This window comes from Narcine bancroftii, chromosome 10 (assembly GCF_036971445.1).
Source record: "Narcine bancroftii isolate sNarBan1 chromosome 10, sNarBan1.hap1, whole genome shotgun sequence".
Taxonomy (NCBI): domain Eukaryota; kingdom Metazoa; phylum Chordata; class Chondrichthyes; order Torpediniformes; family Narcinidae; genus Narcine; species Narcine bancroftii.
This window is the reverse complement of record NC_091478.1, coordinates 57,120,649-57,143,850: the sequence shown is the minus strand read 5'-3', so window position 1 is coordinate 57,143,850 and position 23,202 is coordinate 57,120,649. Positions and strand designations below refer to the sequence as shown.

General features: G+C 42.7%; 1 protein-coding gene across 10 annotated transcripts in view; it reads right to left on the bottom strand.

Moving 5' to 3' along the window:
* Positions 1-23,202, bottom strand: part of LOC138744586 (L-fucose kinase) — a 443,124-nt gene that overhangs the window by 153,750 nt on the left and 266,172 nt on the right. For 6 of the 10 annotated variants that reach the window (XM_069900973.1, XM_069900967.1, XM_069900968.1 and 3 more), the window contains 3 exons: positions 17,474-17,626; positions 11,012-11,062; positions 3,195-3,320 (listed from right to left, as the gene is read on the bottom strand). In XM_069900973.1, coding sequence (XP_069757074.1) covers positions 3,195-3,320; positions 11,012-11,062; positions 17,474-17,626 — 330 coding nt within the window. Of the gene's footprint in view, positions 1-3,194; positions 3,321-11,011; positions 11,063-15,938; positions 15,999-17,473; positions 17,627-23,202 lie in introns of those variants that run through there. The other 4 variants (XM_069900972.1, XM_069900975.1, XM_069900976.1 and 1 more) reach the window with 2 other exon arrangements.

Genomic DNA, 23,202 nt, shown 5'->3' with positions numbered 1-23,202 from the left:
GGCAGTTTATGCAAAACAGGACGTCATGCGCTGGAGAGCTGGCTCTGAATGGGCAACTAAAGCGGCATCGTCTGCAAAGAGTAATTCACAGACAAGTTGCTCTTGTGTCTTGGTGTGAGCTTGCAGGCGCCTCAGATTGAAGAGACTGCCATCCGTGCGGTACCGGATGTAAACATAATGTGAAGGTAAACACAAAAGGTTTCTACAAGTATATTAAAAGGATAGTAAATGACAAAATTGGTCCCCTCAAAGATCAGAGTGGTTGTTTAAATGTGGAACCTCCTGAGATGTTAGTTTTTTTGCATCAGTATTTACTCAAGAAACTGGCATAGTGTATAAGGAAGAAAGGGAAACGAGCAGTAGTGTTACATAAACATTTATTATAGAGATTAAAGAGGAAGAGGTGCTTGCTACCTTACAGTGAATAAAAGTAGATAAATGCCACAGACCTGGTATGAAATTCCTTCTGAACTTGAGAGAGATTAGAGTAGAAATTTGCAGGGACCCTGGCAGAAATATTTAAAATGTTCTTAGCCACATGTGAGGTGCCGGAGGATTGGAAGGTAGCTCATGTTGTTCCGTTGTTTTTGTTTAAAAAAAAAGCTCAAAGTAAATCAGGAAATGAAAACCAGTGAACGATGTCAGTAGTAAGTAAATTATTGGAGGAAATTCTGAGAGATCGGATATACAGGTATTTGGACAGCCAAGGGCTGATTAGGGATAGTCAGAGACTGTAAAATGGATGTGAAATTGGCTGAATGGGAGAAGACAGTGGTAATGGATGATTGCTTCTCAGACTGGAGGCTTGTGTTTAGTGGTGTGCCTTAGGGATTGGTGATGAGACCATTGTTGGTTGTTGTCTATAATCAATGATCTGGATGGTAATGTAGGAAATTGGATCAGCAAGTTTTGATGACACTAAGATTGGAGGTGTTGAGGACAGCAAGGAAAGCTCTCAAAGCTTGCATAGGGATTTGGACCAACTGGAAAAATGGGGCAGAAATTGGCAGATGGAGTTTAATGCAGATAAATGTGAGGTGTTGCATTTTGGAAGGACCAACCAAGGAGTGGAGAGGAACAAGGGGATCTGAGAATACAAAAACATAATTTCCTGGAAGTGGTCTAAAGCTTATGGCATCTTGTAAAGAAAGCTTATGGCGTCTTGTAAAGAAAGCTTATGGCGTCTTGTAAAGAAAGCTTATGGCGTCTTGTAAAGAAAGCTTATGGCATCTTGTAAAGAAAGCTTATGGCATCCTGACCTTCATACATCAAAGTACTGAGGACAGGAGTTGGGATGTTATGGTGAGGTTGTGTAAGACATTGGTGAGGCCAAATTTGGAGTATTGTGTGCAGTTCTGGTCATCAAACTACAGGAAGGATATCAGTAAGATAGAAAGAGTGCAGAGAAGATTTACTAGGATGTTGCCGGGTCTTCAGAAGTTGGGTTACAGGGAAAGATTAAACAGGTTAGGACTTTCTTCTACACTCCGCAGAATAATGAGGGGAAATTTGATAAAGGTTTACAAAATTATTAGGGGTATAGACAGTAAATGCAAGTGGATTCTTTCCACTTAAATAAGGAGAGATAAATACTAGAGGACAATGCTTTAGGGTGAAAGGGGAAAGGTTTGGGGAACAATTTAGGGGGAAGTTCACTCAGTGGTGGGGATGTGGAATGAGCTGCCACCTTAAGAATAAATTGGATAGATACATGGATGGGAGAGGTTTGGAGGGTTATGGAATGGACGCAGGTCAATGGGACTAGAGGAATAATATTTCAGCACAGACTTGAAGGGCCGAATGGTGTGTTTTCTGTGTTCTTGGTTCTATGGGTGATAATGGAAAAGAAATCTTGTGGACAAGAGGAGATGAGTTTCAGAGTTCAATGTCACGTACATAAATACAATGTACAAATGAAACTAGACCACAGTAATTGAGCAGAACACACTTTGCTGGAGGAACTTGGTGGGTCAAGTGGCATCAAGGGTAAGACCCAAGATGAAACGGTGGCACTGCCAATGGTACGGGAGAGCAGAGTGGAGACACAGCACTGCATATAGGTGCATATGGGCTCTAAACAGCCTGTTAAAGGAGGCAGTGGTGCATTATTTTAAAATCCTGTAACTGTGGGGACTGTGACCAAGATGGCAGCACCTATACTCTGTAATGACCATGAGGGGTTGCAAATTCCGGGAGACCAGTGGTCTGGCACAGGCCATCAGAAACAGGAAGAACACCTCCTTTATCCCCCCCCACAACTGGAGAAGGAGATAGCCCTACAGGGCAGTGACTATGGCAGAAGACCAGTGAGGGACTCAGCAGCTGAGGTACCCACACAGGCTACAGGCAACTTGTGGTTGGGGGACCCACACTGGCTGTGGGCTGCTGGAGACTGACTTAAGGGAACCAGGTATTGGAACTGGAATTTGAGACTGTGCCAAGGACAAAAAGGGCTCCCGGAGGGTCTTGGATGCTGAAGCCTTTCTGATCGTGTTGGTTTGGATCTGAAGCTCGGGTTGCCAATGGGTGGAACAGGACTCCGCAGCTGCATAGGCTGCAGGAGCACTGGATACAAATCCACGGACCTCAGTGACTCTGAAGGAACTCTCTTTTGCTTCTCTTTTTCCCCTTATTGTAAAGGGTCCTTATGGCAGGGAGTGGCAATTTTGTGTAGTATTACTTGTTCTATACATGGCAGTAAAGGAATCTTGAATCTTCTCCCACTGATGCAAGGTGCTTTGCTTCAGATTCCAGCGTCTGCAGTCACCTGTGTGTCTCCACGATAGTTTAAAATTTCCCAGTGATATACACTCACAGTATTGCATACATACCAAAGAAAATAAATTAAGCTCCTGATATCCCAGCTCCCTATCTCCTTCCCTTTCTTCTATCAGAGAGCTTCTCTCAGCTCTTTCCCCTGATCACTTCTCCACTTCTATCCTCCCATCTATATCCACCTATTAATTCTTACCTGTGCTCCTCCCCTCCCCATTCCCCCCAACTTTTTATTTTGGCATCTGCCTGATTTTTCCACATTACTGACAAAGGGGGTCAGGCCCAAAGTGTCAACTGCCTTTCACTTCCTATGGATGCTGTATGACCTGCTGAGTTTCTCGGTATCGTACTTCGGGTTGAGCTGGATGATGACCTACCAGTTTCCCCTTTCAACCTGAAATCATTCACCAGTAACTGACCTTGTGTGTCATGAGGTGCAGCAGAACATCAATGTTACAGACAAGAGCCTCTGCTTTGCAAGTGGGGTTCTCCATTGCAAAGCAGGTAAATGAACGGCCACAGCCATCGAATGGAAAGTCTCGGCCCTGTGTGAGATAAAGAGAGAGGAAAATCAAACACTTTAATATTTCATCTTCATTTGTGTCATTGTTCTGAAACCATCTGTTGCTGGGGCACAGTCTCTAAAGGATTTTGTTGCACTTCTGTTGCCTGGACCATCTCCATTCGAGATCCTGAGCTGGACCAGAAGTATGGCCATGATTGGGTGCAGCGTCGAAATAAGGAGGAGGTGGGACAGGTCAGAGGTGGGACAGGTCAGAGGTGGGACAGGTCAGAGGTGGGACAGGTCAGAGGTGGGACAGGTCAGAGGTGGGACAGGTCAGAGGTGGGACAGGTCAGAGGTGGGACAGGTCAGAGGTGGGACAGGTCAGAGGTGGGACAGGTCAGAGGTGGGACAGGTCAGAGGTGGGACAGGTCAGAGGTGGGACAGGTCAGAGGTGGGACAGGTCAGAGGTGGGACAGGTCAGAGGTGGGAACGTGATAGCAGACGAACCTGGACAGGGGCTGATCCAATCTTTACCCAATGTTTCACTTTTCCTTTCTCATAGCAGAGGAGGCCAATCAGCCAATCCACGTTGAATCACCCATTTCCATGCCCTTGATTATTTTCTGGCAACCTACCATCAGCATGACATTGTGGGCTGAAGGACGTACTATTCTCCAATGTTCTATGTCCTCACATGTGTTTTGACTCATCTCTGATTCTGCTACACTGGGGGCAATTTACAGTGGTCAGTCTCCTCCAATACTCTGGGGGAAGCACACACAGACACAGAGCTGCACAGCACAGAAATATACCCTTCAGCTCAGCATATCTATGTCAACTAAGTTTCCCATCTGAGCTAGTCCCATCTGAGCTAGTCCCATCTGAGCTAGTCCCATCTGAGCTAGTCCCATCTGAGCTAGTCCCATCTGAGCTAGTCCCATCTGAGCTAGTCCCATCTGAGCTAGTCCCATCTGTCTGCATTTGGCCCATATTCACAGAAACCTGTCTAAATATCTTTAAAAAGTCAAATTTGTTTTGTGTCCACCTCTTCCTTCTGGCAGCTGGGCCATATACCCATCAGTGCCAGTGACCTGGGTTTGAATCTGGAACTGTCTGTAAGGAATTTGTACGTTCTCCCTGTGTCTGCACGGGTTTCCCCAGGAAACTCTAGTTTCTCTCCTCTTCTCAAATCATATGGGATTTGTAGGTTATTTGGGCAGGATGAGATCATGGGCCAGGCCTATTACCATGCTGTATACCTAAATTTAAACATTTTTTTAAAAGTTGTCCCTCTGGTCATTTTTCAATCTTTTACCTATGGTCTCTAACTTTTAAATTCCCCACCCTAGAAAAAGTCACCATTTATCTTATCAATGTCCCTGTGATTTCATAAACCTCTATAAGGTCACCCTTCAGCTTCATACACTGTGGGGGTGGGGGGGAAGCCCCGATCCAGCTGTTCCTTATAACTTGAGCCCCCCCCAGTTCTAGTAATATTCATTGAATCTGTTTGACATCTTTTTACAACATGATCACATCCTTCTTATTGCTGGGCGACCAGAACTGTGCACAATACTCAAGGTTCACTTTTTCTTTTATTGTCGTGTAATAATACATTAAAAAATCTAACATACATGATGTACTCCATTTGACAGCATACAAGACCCCCATTTCAGCAGGGAATATTAAGAATTTTTAAAAATGTATTTGTGGGTAAGTTGGCGAGCAGATTCCGCTTGCATCTCTTGCGCTGTTGGGCATGGGCTGCTGTGGTCAGCCTTCTCACTAGGGTAAGTGAGCAGCGGTGGAGGCTCCGGAAAGCACTGCTGGTGGGGGTTGCCATGGTTGACCTTCTCACCAGGGAAACTGAGCGGCAGTGGCGGCTCCAGAAAGCATGGGACATCCGAGGGAAGGTGGGCCACGAAGCTGCAGGCTGGTTCCTCCAGCTTCTTGAAGCTGGGTGAGTAGCCAGTGATCTGCTCAGCAGCTATTGTCACATTATCTTTATCACCCTAATTTCAACTTCACGTACAAGACCTGGGGGGTATTTTTTGTGGGGAATAAAGTGGGTCTTGTATGCTGTCAACTACGGGACTTTAATTTTTGTCTGCCATAAGGCAAACAGACACCATAAGCATTGAACAATAGGAGAATGAGAAGCAAAAGACAGTCCCTTCAGAGTCACTGTGTGGTCTCATAAATGCTATAACATGGTGTTCCAACTCCTGCACTCAGTGTCTTACCCAATGAAGGGGAGTGTGACAAATGCTGCCTTCATCACCCTGCCAACCCATGTCTCTACTCTTCACAGGAACTCTGTACCTGTTCCCAAGGTCTCTCTGTCCTACAACAGTCTTCTGGGCCCTGTTGTTCATACTGTGTTGGCCAGGAGGGAATTTAAAACTGTGGCCTTAAATGAACTGAGGACAGAAAGCAGAGAAAAAAAAGCCTTTGTTATTTGTCATTGTTTGAAGGAATAGGGGTGGACATTTTGTGAATCTGTTCTTCCAGCCAGCACATTGGATTGTGACCTGGAGTAACTTGAAACCAGTGTTTGTTTGGCTGATCTGGTTTGAACAGGTCAGACTCAGGACCAGAACAAAGGAGTGTGTGTGGAAATAAAGTAATGAAGTGTAAACCTTGTAGCCTTGGGCCAAAGTCAATGAAAAGCAGCCCAGAATGGGCAGATGACCCTCTGCCAACTAAATCAAACCACAACACTTGATCTGATCAGGAGTAGTGTAAGAATTGAGAATTTGGGAAAAGGAACTGAAAAAAATTAGAGACCAACCCTTGTGGAAGTGACTGACACGACGTCTAAATTGTGGAGATTTGCATGAGATCAGGAGAAACACCTGGTCAGCAAAGGCTCCTTTTCCCAGGTATTACCACTTATACTCTTCACTGTTTTGAGGAAAGTCGGATACTGTACTTAATTTTGTGTGGCTTGCATGCTGGTTGCTATTATTGTTAACTGTATTAATCAAGGTATTTGTTCGTTAATATAGACTGAACTAATCGTTACTGGGGGTGTAAAAGCACCAATTGTGTCATATGGAGAAGGTGCAAACTCCACATCAGACAGCACGAGTCGGGTTTCAACCTGGGTTGCTACAGCTGGGAGGAAACGGCACTACACACTGTCATTTATTCTGACCCGTTATGGGAGAGCAATCAGGAACTAGACTCCTGGCCAACTCTCCTTCACAAAGACCTGTCTGCACTATTTATTTTCCTGTCACTGAATATTTTTTTTAATATTTATCATTTGTTTCTCTATTGGGGTAATTTACTATTGTAGTTTTTAAAAAAAAACACTATCTGAGTTTTGCAGGTAAGAATTTCAGTGCATTGGGGATAGATCAGACAAAGACAGGAAAGTTGATTCTACTGGTAAAGGACAGCCTCAAAATTCGGTGGTGTAGATTTAGGATAGAGATATGAAGGAGCTGCTCTTCCCAGATAGTCGTGAATCTGAAATTCTTTGCCCAAGGAAGCAGTCGAGGTTTCCTCAATGTCGGCAATATAGCTTTGTCTCCTATGGACGCTGAAAGGCCAGCTGAGATCTTCCAGCATTTTAGTGTATTATTGAATGACAGAGCAGGCTCAACTCGTACTCCTTATTTTTGATATTCTTATTCATCTGACAATAAACATCATCAACAGCAGTTCTTCTGTTAACACTGATCAGTCCTGTCTTGGCACGGATTAAAACTATAGCCTTCTGCAAGGTGCAATAACATCAGGCCTGCATCTGAGTAAGAAACTGGCTCAATGCCTCATTCCCTCACACGCATGGCTTACATCCCCAGATCTGTTGCCCTATGTGGAGGGATGTTTTCAGGTGGATGTACCAACATTCTGATGGAACCATTTAAAAAGTACTCCCTGTGGAGTGTCCTACCAACACTCACCAACAGACTGCAGTTTATTGGAGCTTCCTGAGTGACAAATTGTGTTTCCAAGTCAAAAAAATGACTGTTTTGTGACACATGAATTCACTTGTTGTAAAGTACATTGGCTCTCAAGGTTAACATTAGCAGAAGGGTGGTAGTGGAGATGAGTTCCCACTGCTGCCCAAATGTTCTTCATAGCGTGTCTCTAACAGCCTCTGACAACCAAGTCCAACTCCTGGCCTTCATGTGTGGCATAGTTCTTATGCCCAGCAGAGCTGTTCTCACAGACAGGGGACGGGGAAACCAGTTGCTCTGGGCAGATGGGGCTTGTTAACCACAGATGGTAACTTATCTAGGAGAGGAAGTCTCCAATTTCAAACCTCTGCTGGCTTGTGGTTATACTTGCTCACAGGAAAGGCTTTGGGAGTAAACCCCGCAGGGAAACATACTCAGCACTGACTCAGAAACTCCTGTGACGTTGCTGGCACCAAACTGTATTGACCTTTGGACCTGTCATTAGCATGGGGGGTGCGGGGGGAGGGGTCCTACTACATGAGCAACTCTGCCCTGGCTTGTGCCTTGCAGAGGCCACTCCACAGTGACTACCAGAGGTGCAGTACCCATGGTTGACCACAAGCAATGAAGGCCAAAGAAAGTACATTGAGATGTGCAAGATGTCAGGAAAGTTTAAAATCAATGTATGTTTGTCCAGTCTTACTGGTTCCTTTATCTAATCACTGGCACAGTAATAAGAGTGAATTGTCTGTTCCGGTGGCTGTGAGGTCTCGCATACTGAGTGATTGACAAGACTTGACTGCTGACAAGGGCTCTTGTGCCAGAGGCAAAAGAGTTTGCTGAATCTGACAGGACATTTATTTTCTGTGGCTTCATTAAACTGGGCAGCTGCCAAACAGCAACAATTATTCCTCAGCTTTAACGAGACATTATATATTTGACATTTACAGCATATTGCCCAGCATTAACCCCCCACTCAATGCAGTTTGTAGAAGAGTTTGAAAATTCTTGTCCAGAAGCAGTGAAACCAACATCAAATCATCAATCATCCCGGAACCCAAGAAGAGTAGTGTGAGCTGTCTCAACGACTATCACCCAGTAGCTCTAACTTCTGTGAATGAGATGCTTCAAGAGGCTGGTCATGGACAGAATTAGCATGTACCCAAGATCTGGACCCACTGCAATTCGCCTATCGTCACAATCGCTCTGCAGCAGATGCAACTCAGGTCTCCACTCAGCTCTGGATCACCTCAAAAACAGAAATTCATACATACGGCTGCTCTTCATAGACTACAGCTCAGCTTTCAATACCATTATTTTCTCAGTGCTGGTCAAGAAGCTACAAACTCTAGACCTCTGTACATCCCTCTGCAACTGGATCCTTGACTTTCTCATCAGAAAACCACAGTCAGTACGAATTGGAAACAACACCTCCTCACTGATTATCAACACTGGCGCACCCCACTGCTTAGCCCACTGCTCTACTCATTATACACCCATGACAGTGTGGCCAGGCACAATTCCAATGCCATCTACAAGTTTGCCAATGACACCACAGTTGTCAGCAGAATCACAAATGGCAATGAAGAAGCGAACAACAACCTTGCGGTCAACATTAGCAAAACCAAGGAGATGATTGTGGACTTCAGAACACGGCCCAGTCCTCATCGAGGGCTCAGTAGTGGAGAGGGTCAAGAACTTCAAATTCCTGGGTGTCAACATCTCCAAAAATCTGTCCTGAAGCCTCCACATTGATACAATCACAAAGAAGGTGTCTGAGGAGGTGTCTGAGGAGATTAAGTATGTCACTGAAGACTCTTGTAAACTTCAACAGGTGTACCGTGGAGAGTATTCTGGCTGGTGGCATCACTGCCTGGTATGGAGGCACCAACTCTCAGGACAAGAATAAACTCCAGAGGGTTGTTAACTCGACCTGCAACATCACAGGCACCAGATTTCATTCCATTGAGGATGTTTACATGAGGTGGTGTCTTACAAAAGATGCCTCTATCCTCAAAGACCCCCACCACCCAGGCCATCAAGGAAAAGGTACAGGAGCCTAAAGGCGAGCACTCATTGGCACAGGGACAGCTTCTTCCCCTCTGCCATCAGATTCCTGAATAATCAATGAACCAAAGACACAGCCTTACTTTCCGTGCACTATTATTTAAATTTTTTATAGTAATGTTGTAAGATGGTTCTACTATGAATGTTTACATGGTGGTGCTGCTGCCAACACTGAGTTTCATGACAATAAATTCTGATTCTGAAGACTGTGGTATTGAAGGCAGAACTGTAGTTGGTGAACAGTGGTCTGACAGGTGTCCTCGGTGACCAAGTGTTCCAGGGCAAATGGGGAGACGACATCTGCTGTGGATCTGTGTGAGCAGAAGGCAAACTGAAGTGGGCCAAGGCTGTCTGGGAGACTGGAGTTGATGGGAGCTGTGACCCGTCTTTCAAAGCACTTCATGATGGTGGATGTCGGAGCCATGGGTCAGAAGTGATTTAGTGATCTTCTGTACTGGTGTGAGGATATGAAGCAAGTGGAGCCTTTGTGGAGAAGTTAGAGAGTACATTTGACTCTTGATCCAGATAGATTCTTAGGAGATGTCCTGGGACTGTCCCTTTCTGTGGGTTCAACTTCTGGGAGGCCAACCGGACTTCAGCAGCAGTGGCTATGGGTGCAAGAGAGCATGGAGTAGTTGAAGTGGGTGTTGACACCTCACTGACTCCCTGTCTGATGCATGCAGAGAGGGCATAAACTCATCGGGAGTGTTTCACCGTTGGCCGGTCTTCAAGTGTCCGTGATGTTTTGGTGCGGCACCAACTCTTGTCTTGTTTGATGGCCCTGCGAAGATCGTACTTGGATTTCCTGTCAGAAGCTGGGTCTCCTGACTTGGCCCTCACTGGTGAGCTGAATATGTGGGATATTCATGGCTCTCGATTTGAAAATATTCTTTGTCACGCAGTCTTTCACGCACTGACTGATGTTAGTGATGGCAGTAGTATACTCACAGTCTTTCCCAAATCCTTGAATATGGACCAGTCTGCAGACTTGAAGCAGTTATGTAAGATGTCATCTCTACCATTGCTCTGTCTCCTTTCTCCTCCTCCCCACCGCCCCCCCCACCACCCTTGGGCCGTCGCTCTGTGCCACCCCCTGGGCCAACACTCACAGGCAGGATGAGGGTCAGGTTTGAAATGTCCTTCTTCACTCAGAGTCTGAAGGGCTGTGGTCCTTGTTGTGGTTGCACGAACTGAAGCAGACTATTCTTTACAACACTGAAGTCTGATTTGCTGCTTATTGGACAAGATGTTGAACTGCAAAACCATCGTTTTGATGGTCTTCACTTCCCCATTACTTGGAGGTTTTTATTTATGCCTCATGAAGAATCACTGACAAAAATTGTCTGGTTGTTACCCTGTCAGTATTTGCTGGAGCGGGCGCTGTACAAATTGATTGCTACACTTCATACACCACAACATTGACTACATCTTGGGAGAAATATGTTGGCTTGGATGTGCTTTGACTCACCTTGGCAGAGATATTATGAATGGATGATCTCCCTTTTTTGATGAAACTATGTGCTAGAGGGAGCCACTAATCTAATTGTATGAAAGTACTGAGAGAAATCTGCATGAGAGAAATACATTCATCCCAAAGAAACCAGTGAAAATGTGTAATTTAAAGAAAATTAGCAAGAGATGCATTTGTCATTCATCTGCATTTTTATTGTCCAACTGAAGTGAGACATTGCTCACTGTTTGTGAGAATTCTCCTTCTTTATGATTATGACAGCATTGTCCTTAAACAACTTACCATGTGGAGAATCAGTATCCTTGCTTTCTGCAATACATCAGAGGTGACAACCTGAAACAGAGATAGGAGATGCTGTTAGGATGTCTTGCTTCCATCACATGCTTCCCCCTTCCTTGTGAAGATACTGGCTAATACTAGGGGTAGTAGTATCTTGGTGAATTGTCAGCTTAGCAGGGACTTCCACGAGAATTCCCTGTGGAAGGCCTCACAGCCGAGCTGGGGTGTGTATTTGCTTGCTGAGGACACATTAGGTGCCTTTAAACTGCAGCACCTGGTTATCCCTCCTGGGACCCAGGTGCGATTAGTGGGGCAAAGGTGCTGAATGGGAAAAGCCCCAGTAAATCACCAACCCTGCAATGATGTGGTATGTGACGCGTCACACAAACTAGTCTCCCCTATTTCCCACCCACCAGCTGTCAGTCGCTCCCCACCGGCTGTCAGTCTCCCTCCCACCGTCAATCGCACTCCCGCACCCTGCAGCAGCCAACCGCACATCCTTTCCCCGTGGCAGTGATCCCTCGCCTCTTCCTTGCAATAGCAACCCCTCTCCCTTTGATTGTGGCAATCCCTGCCCTGCAGCAGCAACCATCCCCTCCCTGCCCCACTCTAGCCCTGTGGCGGTGGCAGGCACTTCACCAGAGGTTTACCCGTGACGATAGCACACAAGCGTTGATGTCACCGGAACAACCAGATCGGCCAATTTTGGTTTCAAGCTGCAGGAGGACACGACTTAGGTGAGTATTACTGGGTTCCCTAACTACCTCCGAGGTAGGGCAGGGACCCAGTTGAATTGGGATGACCCTGAGTGCGTCGGACCCTTTCAACATGCAAATTGCCCAGTTAACCCCAATTAACACGGCAGCTTGAAAGGGCTTATTGTCCAGCGTCAAGCAAATCGCAAATGTGATCAGATAATTAGTTGGCTTCAGAATTTAATTCTTCAGGTTAGAAGGCTTCAAGTTCAAATTTATTAGCATCTGACTGCACATATACAACCAGTGGAAACAGCATTTTAAAAAATTTAAACATATAGCATGGTTACAGGCCCTTCCAGCCCACGTGCCCATGCCACCCAAATACCCCAATTAACCTACAACCCCTTTGTTTTGGAAAGGTGGGAAGAAACTGGAACACCCAGAGGAAACCTACACATGCACACAGGATGAATGTACAAATTCTTTATAGACAGTGTGGGATTTGAATCCACTATGCTAACCATGCTGCCTGTAGTTTATTTAGACCTTGGTGCACACATACACACAGCACATAATAATCACATTGCACATGAAAATACCATATATACTCGTGTAATTGTCAAATTTTTTAGACCAATCTTTCAGGTCAAATTTGTGGGGTTTGACTTTTACAAAGGTCATACTTTTGACCACGGTAAGTGCCCTGCATCATTCAAGGCGTCTGGAGCTCAGATGGCTGGGCCCCCAGGTGAAGAGTCCACATTCTGGATGTCAGGAGGTAGGATGGGGCGAGGATCTGTGGTCGGAGTGGTGGGAGCTCCAGTGGGTGGGCTGCTGGGGCGAGGATCCACAGTCAGGGCGTCGGGTGCTCCGGTGGGTGTGCAGCCAGGGCAAGGTTCCGCTGGCAGGGTGTCAATAGCTCAGATGGGTGGGCAGTCAGGGCCAAAAAAAAGGGGGTTGACTTTTACACGGGTCATACGAAAACTCTAATTTTGGGCCAAAAAAGGAAGTTGTGGGTATTGATTATTACACGACAGTATAAAATAAATATGCTTCTCTTTACCTTATCCTCTAGAAAACCATGTAACAAAGCTTTGTCTTTCAAAAGTATTTTGTTAGAAGATTAAGGCAGTTCAGCAGGTTCCCTTTGTTCCTCATCATCGACAGCAGGCTTACTGGATGCATCGCGGCTCAAATTTAGATCAAGCTGCAGAAGGTGGTGAATGCAGCTCAGACCACCACATAAAGCCTGCACCAACATGCTCAAGGACAGTTTCACCTCCGCATCCAGCAGGCTCCTGAATGAATCTCACAACAGAGCTCTCATGCTGCTCTGGCTTGGTAATAAATGATCATCCCGTTCTTTTCAATCTTACACTCTGTAAATTGTGCTCTTTACACTGCTGTATAAATGCTAGAGAAAATCTGGCAATTTCTCATTGTGACAAATAAACAACTTCAATCAAAACTTATCCTGTAAAGCCTGTTGGTTAACAAAGAGAAATATTGCACAGTACAATTCACTGCAGTGAAGCATGAAAGGAAAATAAATACACAGTGCCCACTTAAACGACATAATCCAAACGTAACGCAGAATCAAAGTTCAAGGAAAAATAATACCTAGGCTTTTGACAGAGTTAAACTTTCAGTCAAAATTCCCAATAAAAGCAATGGAAAACATTAAAGACAATTTGCAAGCTGCTGTGAAATACAAGTCCAAGCTTTCAATGGAGATGTTGACAGTTTTGTACATCATGATTGACATTTACCGAGAGGAGTCACGTGATGGAGTAGTGGCCGGACGGTGAACTCCAGCCCTCTCCAGAAAAGTCGGGAAAAACAAAGGAAAACACAAAGGCACAGAAATAAAAGTTACAGAAAAGTGAGTATAAAGGTGGAAAGAAGATGGCGACAAAAAAAGAAAAATCGAAAGCAACGGTAAGAAGAGAGGAAGAGAAGACAAAGGAGGAAAAAGGTGAAGGCTTTACCTGTCCGAAGAGGCCCGCTGCGGAGAGAGAAACCCGCTCCCTCAGGTCGGTAAATAATGGACTACAAAAATGGCTCGCTGAGCCGAGTAAAAGTGCGCAACCGCGCATGCGCGAGGAGTCGCGCATGCGCGATGCGAATTAAAAAAAACACACCAACGGGAGGGGGGACCAGCTGGGGAGTCGATCTCCACAGCCGGCAACGACAGCTGCAGAACACCTGCAGCAAGAAGAGACCACAGAAGACAATAGAAACAAGAAAGAAGAGAAGGAAAGGGCAACAAAGAAACAACAGATGGCCAACCCAGAGGAAGAAGAAGAAGAAGAGGAAGAGTACAGTGAAATAGAAGAAGAAAAGAAAGGCAAGATAAAGAAGGTACTTTCTCTTATTAAAGGATACATGGAGTCATTTAAAGAATGGCAAACACAGGAATTTAATGATTTAAGAAAAAGAATAAACAACACAGAAGAGAAAATGAATAAAATAGAGATGACCTTAACAGAAATGGGAAAGAAAATGGACAAGATGGAAGAGCGAGCAGTAGCAGCAGAAATGGAGGTAGAAGACTTAAAAAAGAAATTGGAGGAATCTAATAAAAAAAACTAAAGAGACACAAGAACTACTAGCTCAAAAAATAGATACAATGGAAAATTATAACAGAAGAAATAACATAAAGATAGTGGGCCTTAAGGAAGATGAAGAAGGAAAGAATATGAGGGAGTTTATAAAAGAGTGGATCCCTAAGACCCTAGGATGTCCAGAACTACAGCAAGAAATGGAAATAGAAAGGGCACATAGAGTATTGGCCTCTAAACCACAATCACAACAAAAACCAAGATCTATTGTAGTAAAATTCCTAAGATATACTACAAGAGAAAAGGTACTGGAGAAGACAATGGAAAAAGTAAGAGAGGGCAACAAACCACTGGAGTATAAAGGGCAAAAAATCTTCATTTATCCAGATATAAGTTTTGAACTCCTAAAGAAGAGAAAAGAGTTCAATACAGCAAAGGCGATTTTATGGAAGAAAGGGTATAAATTTATACTAAAGCATCCAGCGGTATTGAAAATATTTATTCCAGGACAACAAAACAGACTATTCTCAGATCCAGAAGAAGCACGAAAATTTGCAGAACAATTACAAAAATAGACTGAGGGAGGAAGACGGGTAATGAGAGTAAAAATGATCACGATTGATATGTATGTGGGTAAAAACAAAAATAGACTGAGGGATGAAGACGGGTAATGAGGGTAAAAATGACCACGATTGATATGTATGCGGGTAAAGAGGTATAAGAGTGAATAGAGACAATGTGCATACGTGAATGTATCTATACTTAGAGGAAAATATAGATAGTATAGACAAGAATTAATAAGGGAAGGTAATGGAATAGAGAGAATAAGGAGGGAATTAAAAGAGTGACCTTTGTGACATATGAAAAGTGAAATATTTTCTGGGGGGGGCGGGGTGGGGGGAAATAGATGTCACTGCAAAATCAGTTGACGCTTGCGAGTGGATTCGCAAATCCAAATGGAGAGGGGAGATGTGGTTGTCCGACAAGGGATAAAGGACAACTCAGGAGGGGAAGGGGAGATTGGGGATAAAGAAGATAGAAATAGGAGAATAAGGAAAATGTTGGATGTTGTAGGAATGTTGTCTTATAAAGAGTTGAAAATAAGAAAACAGAAATGGAAAAGGAGGAAAGGTAATGATGGAAAAACAGAAAGAGAAGATAAACAAAATATAAAAGGGTTACGCTGAACTATATGACTTTAAATATTAATGGAATACATAACCAAATTAAAAGGAAGAAACTACTAAATTTAAATGAATAAATGTATTCCATTAGAAAAAATAACATATAGGTTAAGAAATAATATTGAAATATTCGAACAAGTATAGGAGCCTTACATTAAATACAATAGCGAAAACCTACCGGGGACAAACATTACCTAAGTTGATGGAAGGAGAAGGAAAGAAAAGAATGGACTCAGTAGAATTTCTGGTGTATTTTTGTTGAATGACAACATTGTCTGACTGGCTTAATGCAACCTAGATTGTATACCTAAAATGGATGAGGGGGGGGTGGGGGGGGGGTGGCTTGGGAGGAGGGAGGGGGGGGGAGAAAAAGTCACTGTATATGTGTGAAAAAGAAATAGTGTATATCATGGCTAATGTGATTTATGGTGTGAAAAATAAAAAATTTAAAAATAAAAAAAAATTTAAAAAAAAGATTGACATTTACCCACACAACTAGAAGCAACTTCAGTGCTTCCCCTTGGACACCGATATCCTGAAGTTGCTCTCAGCTATCTAAACATAAAGATAAAGAATGAAACATGGGAAAAGCTATGCTCTGGAACTATGAGAAATACAATAAACACGAGGTTACGCATGATACAATATAATTGGTTACACAGGCTATACACCTCGCCCCAAAAGTTAAATAAATGGGACCCAACAGTATCAGACAGATGTTTTCGCTGCAAGAAGGAAACGGGAACAACAGTACATGCAATTTGGGCATGTGAGAAAGTGGAAAAGTTTTGGGAAGATCTAAATCAGGTATTAAATAAAATCACAAAAAGCAACATACCAAAAAATCCAGAGATCTTTCTTCTAAGTAATATAAGAAGTAAAGAACTTGGACTCGATTTGGATGGAGCACAAAAAAGATTTATTATGATAGCCTTAGCTGTAGCAAAAAAATGTATAATGTCAACCTGGAAATCAGAAGAGAGCCTGAGAATACAGCAATGGTACATAGAAATTAATAAATGTATTCCATTGGAAAAAATAACATATAATTTAAGAAATAACATCACAGTATTCAAAGAAATTTGGGAACCGTACATGGAACACAACAGAGAAGTCCTACCGCGGACCTCCAACGCCTAAAATGACAGGAGAAGAAGACAAAATGAACTGACCGTGTGTAAAAGTAGATGACACAATTTTCGTTGATTTTCATTGTGTGATGACATTGTTTAATGGGTTTAATGTATCATAGATGTTGAAAGTGGAGTGGATGGGGAGGGGGGTGGGAAGGAGGGAGGGAAGGGAGGGGGATAAAAGGGGAGAAAATGACACTGTGTATATTCAAGAGGGAAATGTTTGGGTGTATTTTGGTCAATATGGTTCATAGTGTGAAAAATAAAAATTTTTCAAAGAAAGTTGCTCTCAGCTACTGCTGATATTTTTCGATGATTTTCTCCAATCTTTGGTTGCGTGAGGGAGCGTCAAGTTGGAGCAAGTCCCAAAGTGACCCTATCCCAACGCAAGAAAGATAGCAGGGTAGTAGAACACAAAAGTCTGCAGACACCGTGATTGAAGTAAAAACACAATGTTGGAGAAACTCAGCAGATCAAACGGTGCACTTTACGGAGCAAAGATAAAGATACATAACCAACGTTTTGGGCTTGAGTCCTTCATCAAGGTGTGTGCAAAATGTAGACAGGTGCTTTTTGGGTGAGGGAGGAAAGCTCTGTGAATGGAGAGGGAAGGGGGTGAAAGGTGCCTGCCTACATTTTTAAACTTATTTTAAAAAATTTAGACATAAAGCACAGTAACTGGAATTTCAGCCCACAAGTCCATGCTGCCCAATTAACCTACAACGATGGTTTTGAAACCGGAGCACATGGGGAAAACCCACACAAACACGGGGAGAATGTACAAACTTCTCACAGACAGTGCAGGACTTGAATCCTGGTCCCGAACACTGGTGCTGTAAAGGTGTTGCGCTAACTGCTACACTAACCATGCCGCCCATTTTGCACATACCTCGATGAAGGGGTCAAGCCTAAAAAGTAGGTTGTGTATCTTTATCTTTGCTACGTAAAGTCCACTGTTTGTCCTGCTGAGTTTTTCCAGCAATGTGTTTTTACTAGATAGCACAGTATCAGGAACTCCATTCATTTGAATAGAGTAGAACACCTGTGAAGGATAAAAGGTAGATATTGGTTAATTTACATTTTACAATTCAACAATGAAGACAGTATTTACATCCAGTATCGCACGGATGGCAGTCTCTTCAATCTGAGGCGCCTGCAAGCTCACACCAAGACACAAGAGCAACTTGTCCGTGAACTACTCTTTGCAGATGATGCCGCTTTAGTTGCCCATTCAGAGCCAGCTCTCCAGCACATGACATCCTGTTTTGTGGAAACTGCCAAAATGTTTGGCCTGGAAGTCAGCCTGAAGAAAACTGAGGTCCTCCATCAGCCAGCTCCCCACCATGACCCCACATCTATATCGGGCACACTGAACTCAAAACGGTCAACCAGTTTACCTACCTCGGCTGCACTATTTCATCTGATGCAAGGATCGACAAAGAGATATAGACAACAGACTCGCCAAGGCAAATAGTGCCTTTGGAAGACTACACGAAAGAGTCTGGAAAAACAACCACCTGAAGAAACACACAAAGATCAGCGTGTACAGAGCCTTTGTCACACCCACACTCCTGTTCGGCTCCGAATCATGGGTCCTCTACCGGTATCACCTACGGCTCCTAGAACGTTTCCATCAGTGCTGTCTCCGCTCCATCCTCAACATTCATTGGAATGACTTCATCACCAACATCGAAGTACTCGAGCTGGCAAAGTCCGCAAGCATCGAATCCATGCTGCTGAAGACCCAACTGCGCTGGGTGGATCACGTCTCCAGAATGGAGGACCATCGCCTTCCCAAGATCGTGTTCTATGGCGAGCTCTCCACTGGCCACCGAGACAGAGGTGCACCAAAGAAGAGTTACAAGGACTGCTTAAAGAAATCTCTTGGTGCCTGCCACATTGACCACCGCCTGATATCGCCTCCAACCGTGCATCTTGGCGCCTCACAGTTCGCCGGGCAGCCACATCCTTTGAAGACCGCAGAGCCCACCTCACTGACAAAAGACAAAGGAGGAAAAACCCAACACCCAACCCCAACCCACCAATTTTCCCTTGCAACCGCTGCAACCGTGCCTGCCTGTCCCACATCGGACTTGTCAGTCACCAACGAGCCTGCAGCAGACGTGGTCATACCCCTCCATAAATCTTCGTCTGCGAAGCCAAGCCAAAGAAAAGACATTTTACTGATTGCTTGGCATTGTGGAGGTGCCTTGAACTGTGTAAAAATATTTCCAAAGCAATCACACAAAAACACAGTGGGACTTAGGTTTTTTGTCCAAATCTGCAATGAGTTATGTGGTCATAGTAGCACCTAAACTGTAATTAACTAAGATAGTCTCTCCTTTCCTCCTTCCCCAACTTTTTATTCAGGTGCTGTACATCGCACATACATCAGACATCGAGGTCAACGTCGCCACAGCGGCGTTGCAAGTCCCACCTCCTTAGTACTCCTCGTATTGTATCTAAACACACGGTGTGATACGGATATTTGGAGTTTTGGTCGGTCCTGTGTGTGGTCACTCCCAGAAGGTAGGAAGACACTTCAGAACAGAAAAATTACTTAAGTTCTATGTAAAAAACATAAATGACATTGTGTCGCTTTGTGGCATTAGCTTTATACTGTCAGGGTAACCATATAACCACTTACAGCACAGAACAGGCCAGTTCAGCCCTACTAGTCCATGCCGTAACAAATCCCCATCCTCCTAGTCCCACTGACCAGCACCCGGTCCATACCCCTCCAGTCCTCTCCTCTCCATGTAACTATCCAGTCTTTCCTTAAATTTAACCAATGATCCCGCCTCAACCACGTCTGCCGGAAGCTCATTCCACATCCCTACCACTCTTTGTGTAAAGAAATTCCCCTCATGTTCCCCTTATAATTTTCCCTTTTCAATCTTAAACCGCGCCCTCTAGTTTGAATCTCCCCCACTCTTAATTGAAAAAGCCTATCCACATTTACTCTGTCTGTCCCTTTTAAAATTCCATCAGCCATTTCTCAGCCCACACCTCCAGCCTTCCTAAATCACCTTTTAATCTACGATAGTCTTCCTCACTGTCCACAACACCACCAATCTTTGTATCATCCGCAAACTTGCTTATCCAATTCTCCACCCCTACTTCCAGATCATTAATATATATATAACAAACAATAGTGGACCCAGGACCAATCCCTGAGGAACTCCACTAGTCACCGGCCTCCAATTGGACAAACAATTTTCTACCACTAATCTCTGACATTCCCATCCAACCATTGCTGAATCCATTTCACTACCTCCTTATTTATACCTAATGCCCCCACCTTTTTTCCTAACCTCCTGTGGGGAACTTTGTCAAAAGCTTTATTCTAAATAGACAATATCCACAGCTTTCCGTTCATCAACCTTTTTTGTAACCCCCTCGAAAAACTCAATCAGGTTTGTCAAGCATGATCTACCCTTGACAAAACCATGCTGATTACTCCCTAGCAATCCCTGTACCTCCAAATATTTGTAAATACCATCCCTCAGAACACTTTCCATCAACTTACCCACCACAGACGTCAGACTCACGGGCCTATAATTCCCAGGTTTACATTTGGACCCTTTCTTAAACAGTGGAACCACATGCGCCACCCTCCAATCCTTTGGCACTACCCCCATGGCCAGTGACATCCTAAATATCTCTGTTAATGGCTCCACTATCTGTCCACAAGCCTCCCTGAGTGTCCTTGGGAATATTTTGTCCGTTCCCGGAGATTTATCCACCTTTATCTTTTTCAACACAGCCATCACTACCTCCTCGGTTATCTTTATATCCTTCATGACATCCCCACTATTTTTTCTTTATTTCAACTGGTTCAATTTTTTTTCCCTAGTGAATACCGAGGCAAAGAAATAATTCAAAATTTCCCCCATTTCCTCTGACTTCTCACTCAGCCTACCCTCACTATCTACAAGGGGTCCAATTTTATCCCTCACTTATCTTTTACTTTTAATGTACCTATAGAAACCCTTTGGATTTATTTTTACTCTGTCTGCCAAAGCCTCTTTGTGCCTTTTTTTGGCCTTTCTAATTTCTTTCTTAAGATTCTTAAGGGTAGCATTTACCCAGATCAGATGTGTCCTTTTTGTGGAGAGGACCCCTGCATTACTGAGTACCTGGAAAATCTCTGGATACAGCCCAGATTACAGGAAAGATAGCAATAAGATGGAAAGAGTGCAGAAAGGATTTACAAGAATGTTGCCGGGACTTGAGGAGCTAAATTACAAGGAAAGGTTCCGACTTTATACCCTGGAGCATTGGAGGATGAAGGGAGATGAACTGGAGCTGTTTCAGGTTGGCGGCCACCTACAATGGTCATGTAAACAGAGCAGTAGATGAGCTCAGTGACTGATTACATCAGCAAGTGCATTGCATAATTAAGAAATCTAAGATGGCGATACATATGGCTAATATGATGAAAGATTTGAATTTAGTTGATATTTGGCGTAGATTTAAACCTACACAGAAAGACTTTTCTTTTTATTCATCTCGACATAATTCTTTTTCAAGACTTGATTATTTTTTAATTTCGGCACATTTACAGGATAAGGTTATATCTGTGGATTATAAGGCAAGGTTAGTCTCGGACCATTCATTGTTATTACTGGAATATCAAAGTTCTCAAGTTACACAACATACTTTAAGATGGAGATTTAATACTATGTTACGACAAAAGCCAGAATTTATTGTTTATTTGAGAAAACAAATTGAGGATTTCATTGCTAATAATGTTCACTCTGTTTCTGATCTGTTTGTTTTGTGGGACGCAATGAAAGCTTTTTTACGAGGTCATATTATCAGTTATGCATCCAAACTGAAGAAAGAGAGAGTTAGAGAAACTGAGGATTTGGAGAAGAAAATAAAAATCTGTGAAAAAGAATTTCAAAAGAAAGCTACTGAATTCCAAAAGATCCAATTAACTAATTTAAAGTTGAAGTATAATAAGTTACAGTCATATCGATTTGAATGTCTGTTGAATCGTTCAAAAAATAAATTTTATGAATGGGGTGAGAAAGCTCATAAAGTATTAGCTTGGCAATTAAAAAAAGAACTGTTATCTAGGATTATACCAGCTATTAGAAATAAATCGGGTATTACTTTTAGTCAAAAAGAAATTAACGATGAGTTTTTTAATTTTTACAAAAAACTTGATTTGACTGAATGTAAAGAGATAAAATAAGATGCAATAGACTCTTTTTTGAAAAATATTAATTTACCACAGTTATCTCAAGAGGACAGACAAGAGTTAGATAAACCTTTTACGGATAGTGAAATTGAAATGGCTATAAAAGATATGCCAAATGGAAAAGCGCCTGGTGGAGATGGTTTTTCTATTGAGTTTTACAAGACTTTTTATGTTGATATATCTTCCTTATTTAAGAATGTAATACAACAACTTTATGATACTTATCAATTACCTGAGTCCTGTTCTAATGCTATAATTACAGTTATACCAAAAAAAGATAAAGTTCCCTTATAGGTAGCTTCTTACCGTCCTATATCTTTGTTAAATGTAGACTATAAAATAGTGGCTAAAGTTATGGCTAATAGGTTGGCTCAGTATTTACCAAAGATAATACATCGTGATCAAACAGGTTTTATAAAAAATAGGTATGCTTCGGATAATATTCTACGATTAATTACTTTGATAAATAGATCTAAATCTCAGAAGAATTATCCAATGGTGGTTTCATTGAATGCAGAAAAGGCATTCGATAGAGTAGAATGGAAGTTTTTATTTAAAGTACTTGAAAAGTTTTTGTTTGGTCTCTCATTTATTGGTATGATTAGGGCTTTGTATAATGGTCCGAAAGCTAGAGTTGCTTTCAGAATGGTTTGCTTTCAGAATCCTTTAATTTAACAAGATCTACTAGACAAGGATGTCTATTATCACCCGCCTTGTTTGCTTTAGTTATTGAACCTCTAGCACAATTAATACGTCAGAATGATAGTATCAAAGGTATGAGAGTCTTGAATGAAGATTATAAAATAAATCTATTTGCGGATGACGCTTTGCTGTATTTGGTGGATCCTGATGTTTCTCTGCCACCACTTCAAGATTCCTTAGAGATTTATGGTCAATTATCTGGTTATAAGGTTAATTGGACTAAAAGTGAAATTTTATCAATTAGTAAAGATGATTATTCAATGTTTAGAAATATTACGAATTTGAAGTGGACGAAACAAATTAAATATTTGGGAATTAATGTTAATACTGAATACCAAAATTTATATTCACTTAATTATCTTCCTTTAATGAAGAAGATTAAGGCAGATTTAGTTAAATGGAAAGATTTACCTTTGGGTTTATTAGGAAGAATTAATACTATAAAAATGAATATTTTTCCTCGTATACAATATTTATTTCAATCAATTCCTTGTTGTTTACAAAAAAGATTTTTTAAGGATTTATATAAAGTAATTAGGGATTTTTTGTGGAAAGGAAAATTTCCTAGGGTGGCGCTGAAAAAATTGATGTGGGATTTTCAATTTGGAGGGTTACGGCTACCTAACTTTCAATTTTATTATGAAGCAGCTCAATTTAGATTTCTTAGCGCATTAATGGCCACACAAGATACGCCTAGTTGGGCACAG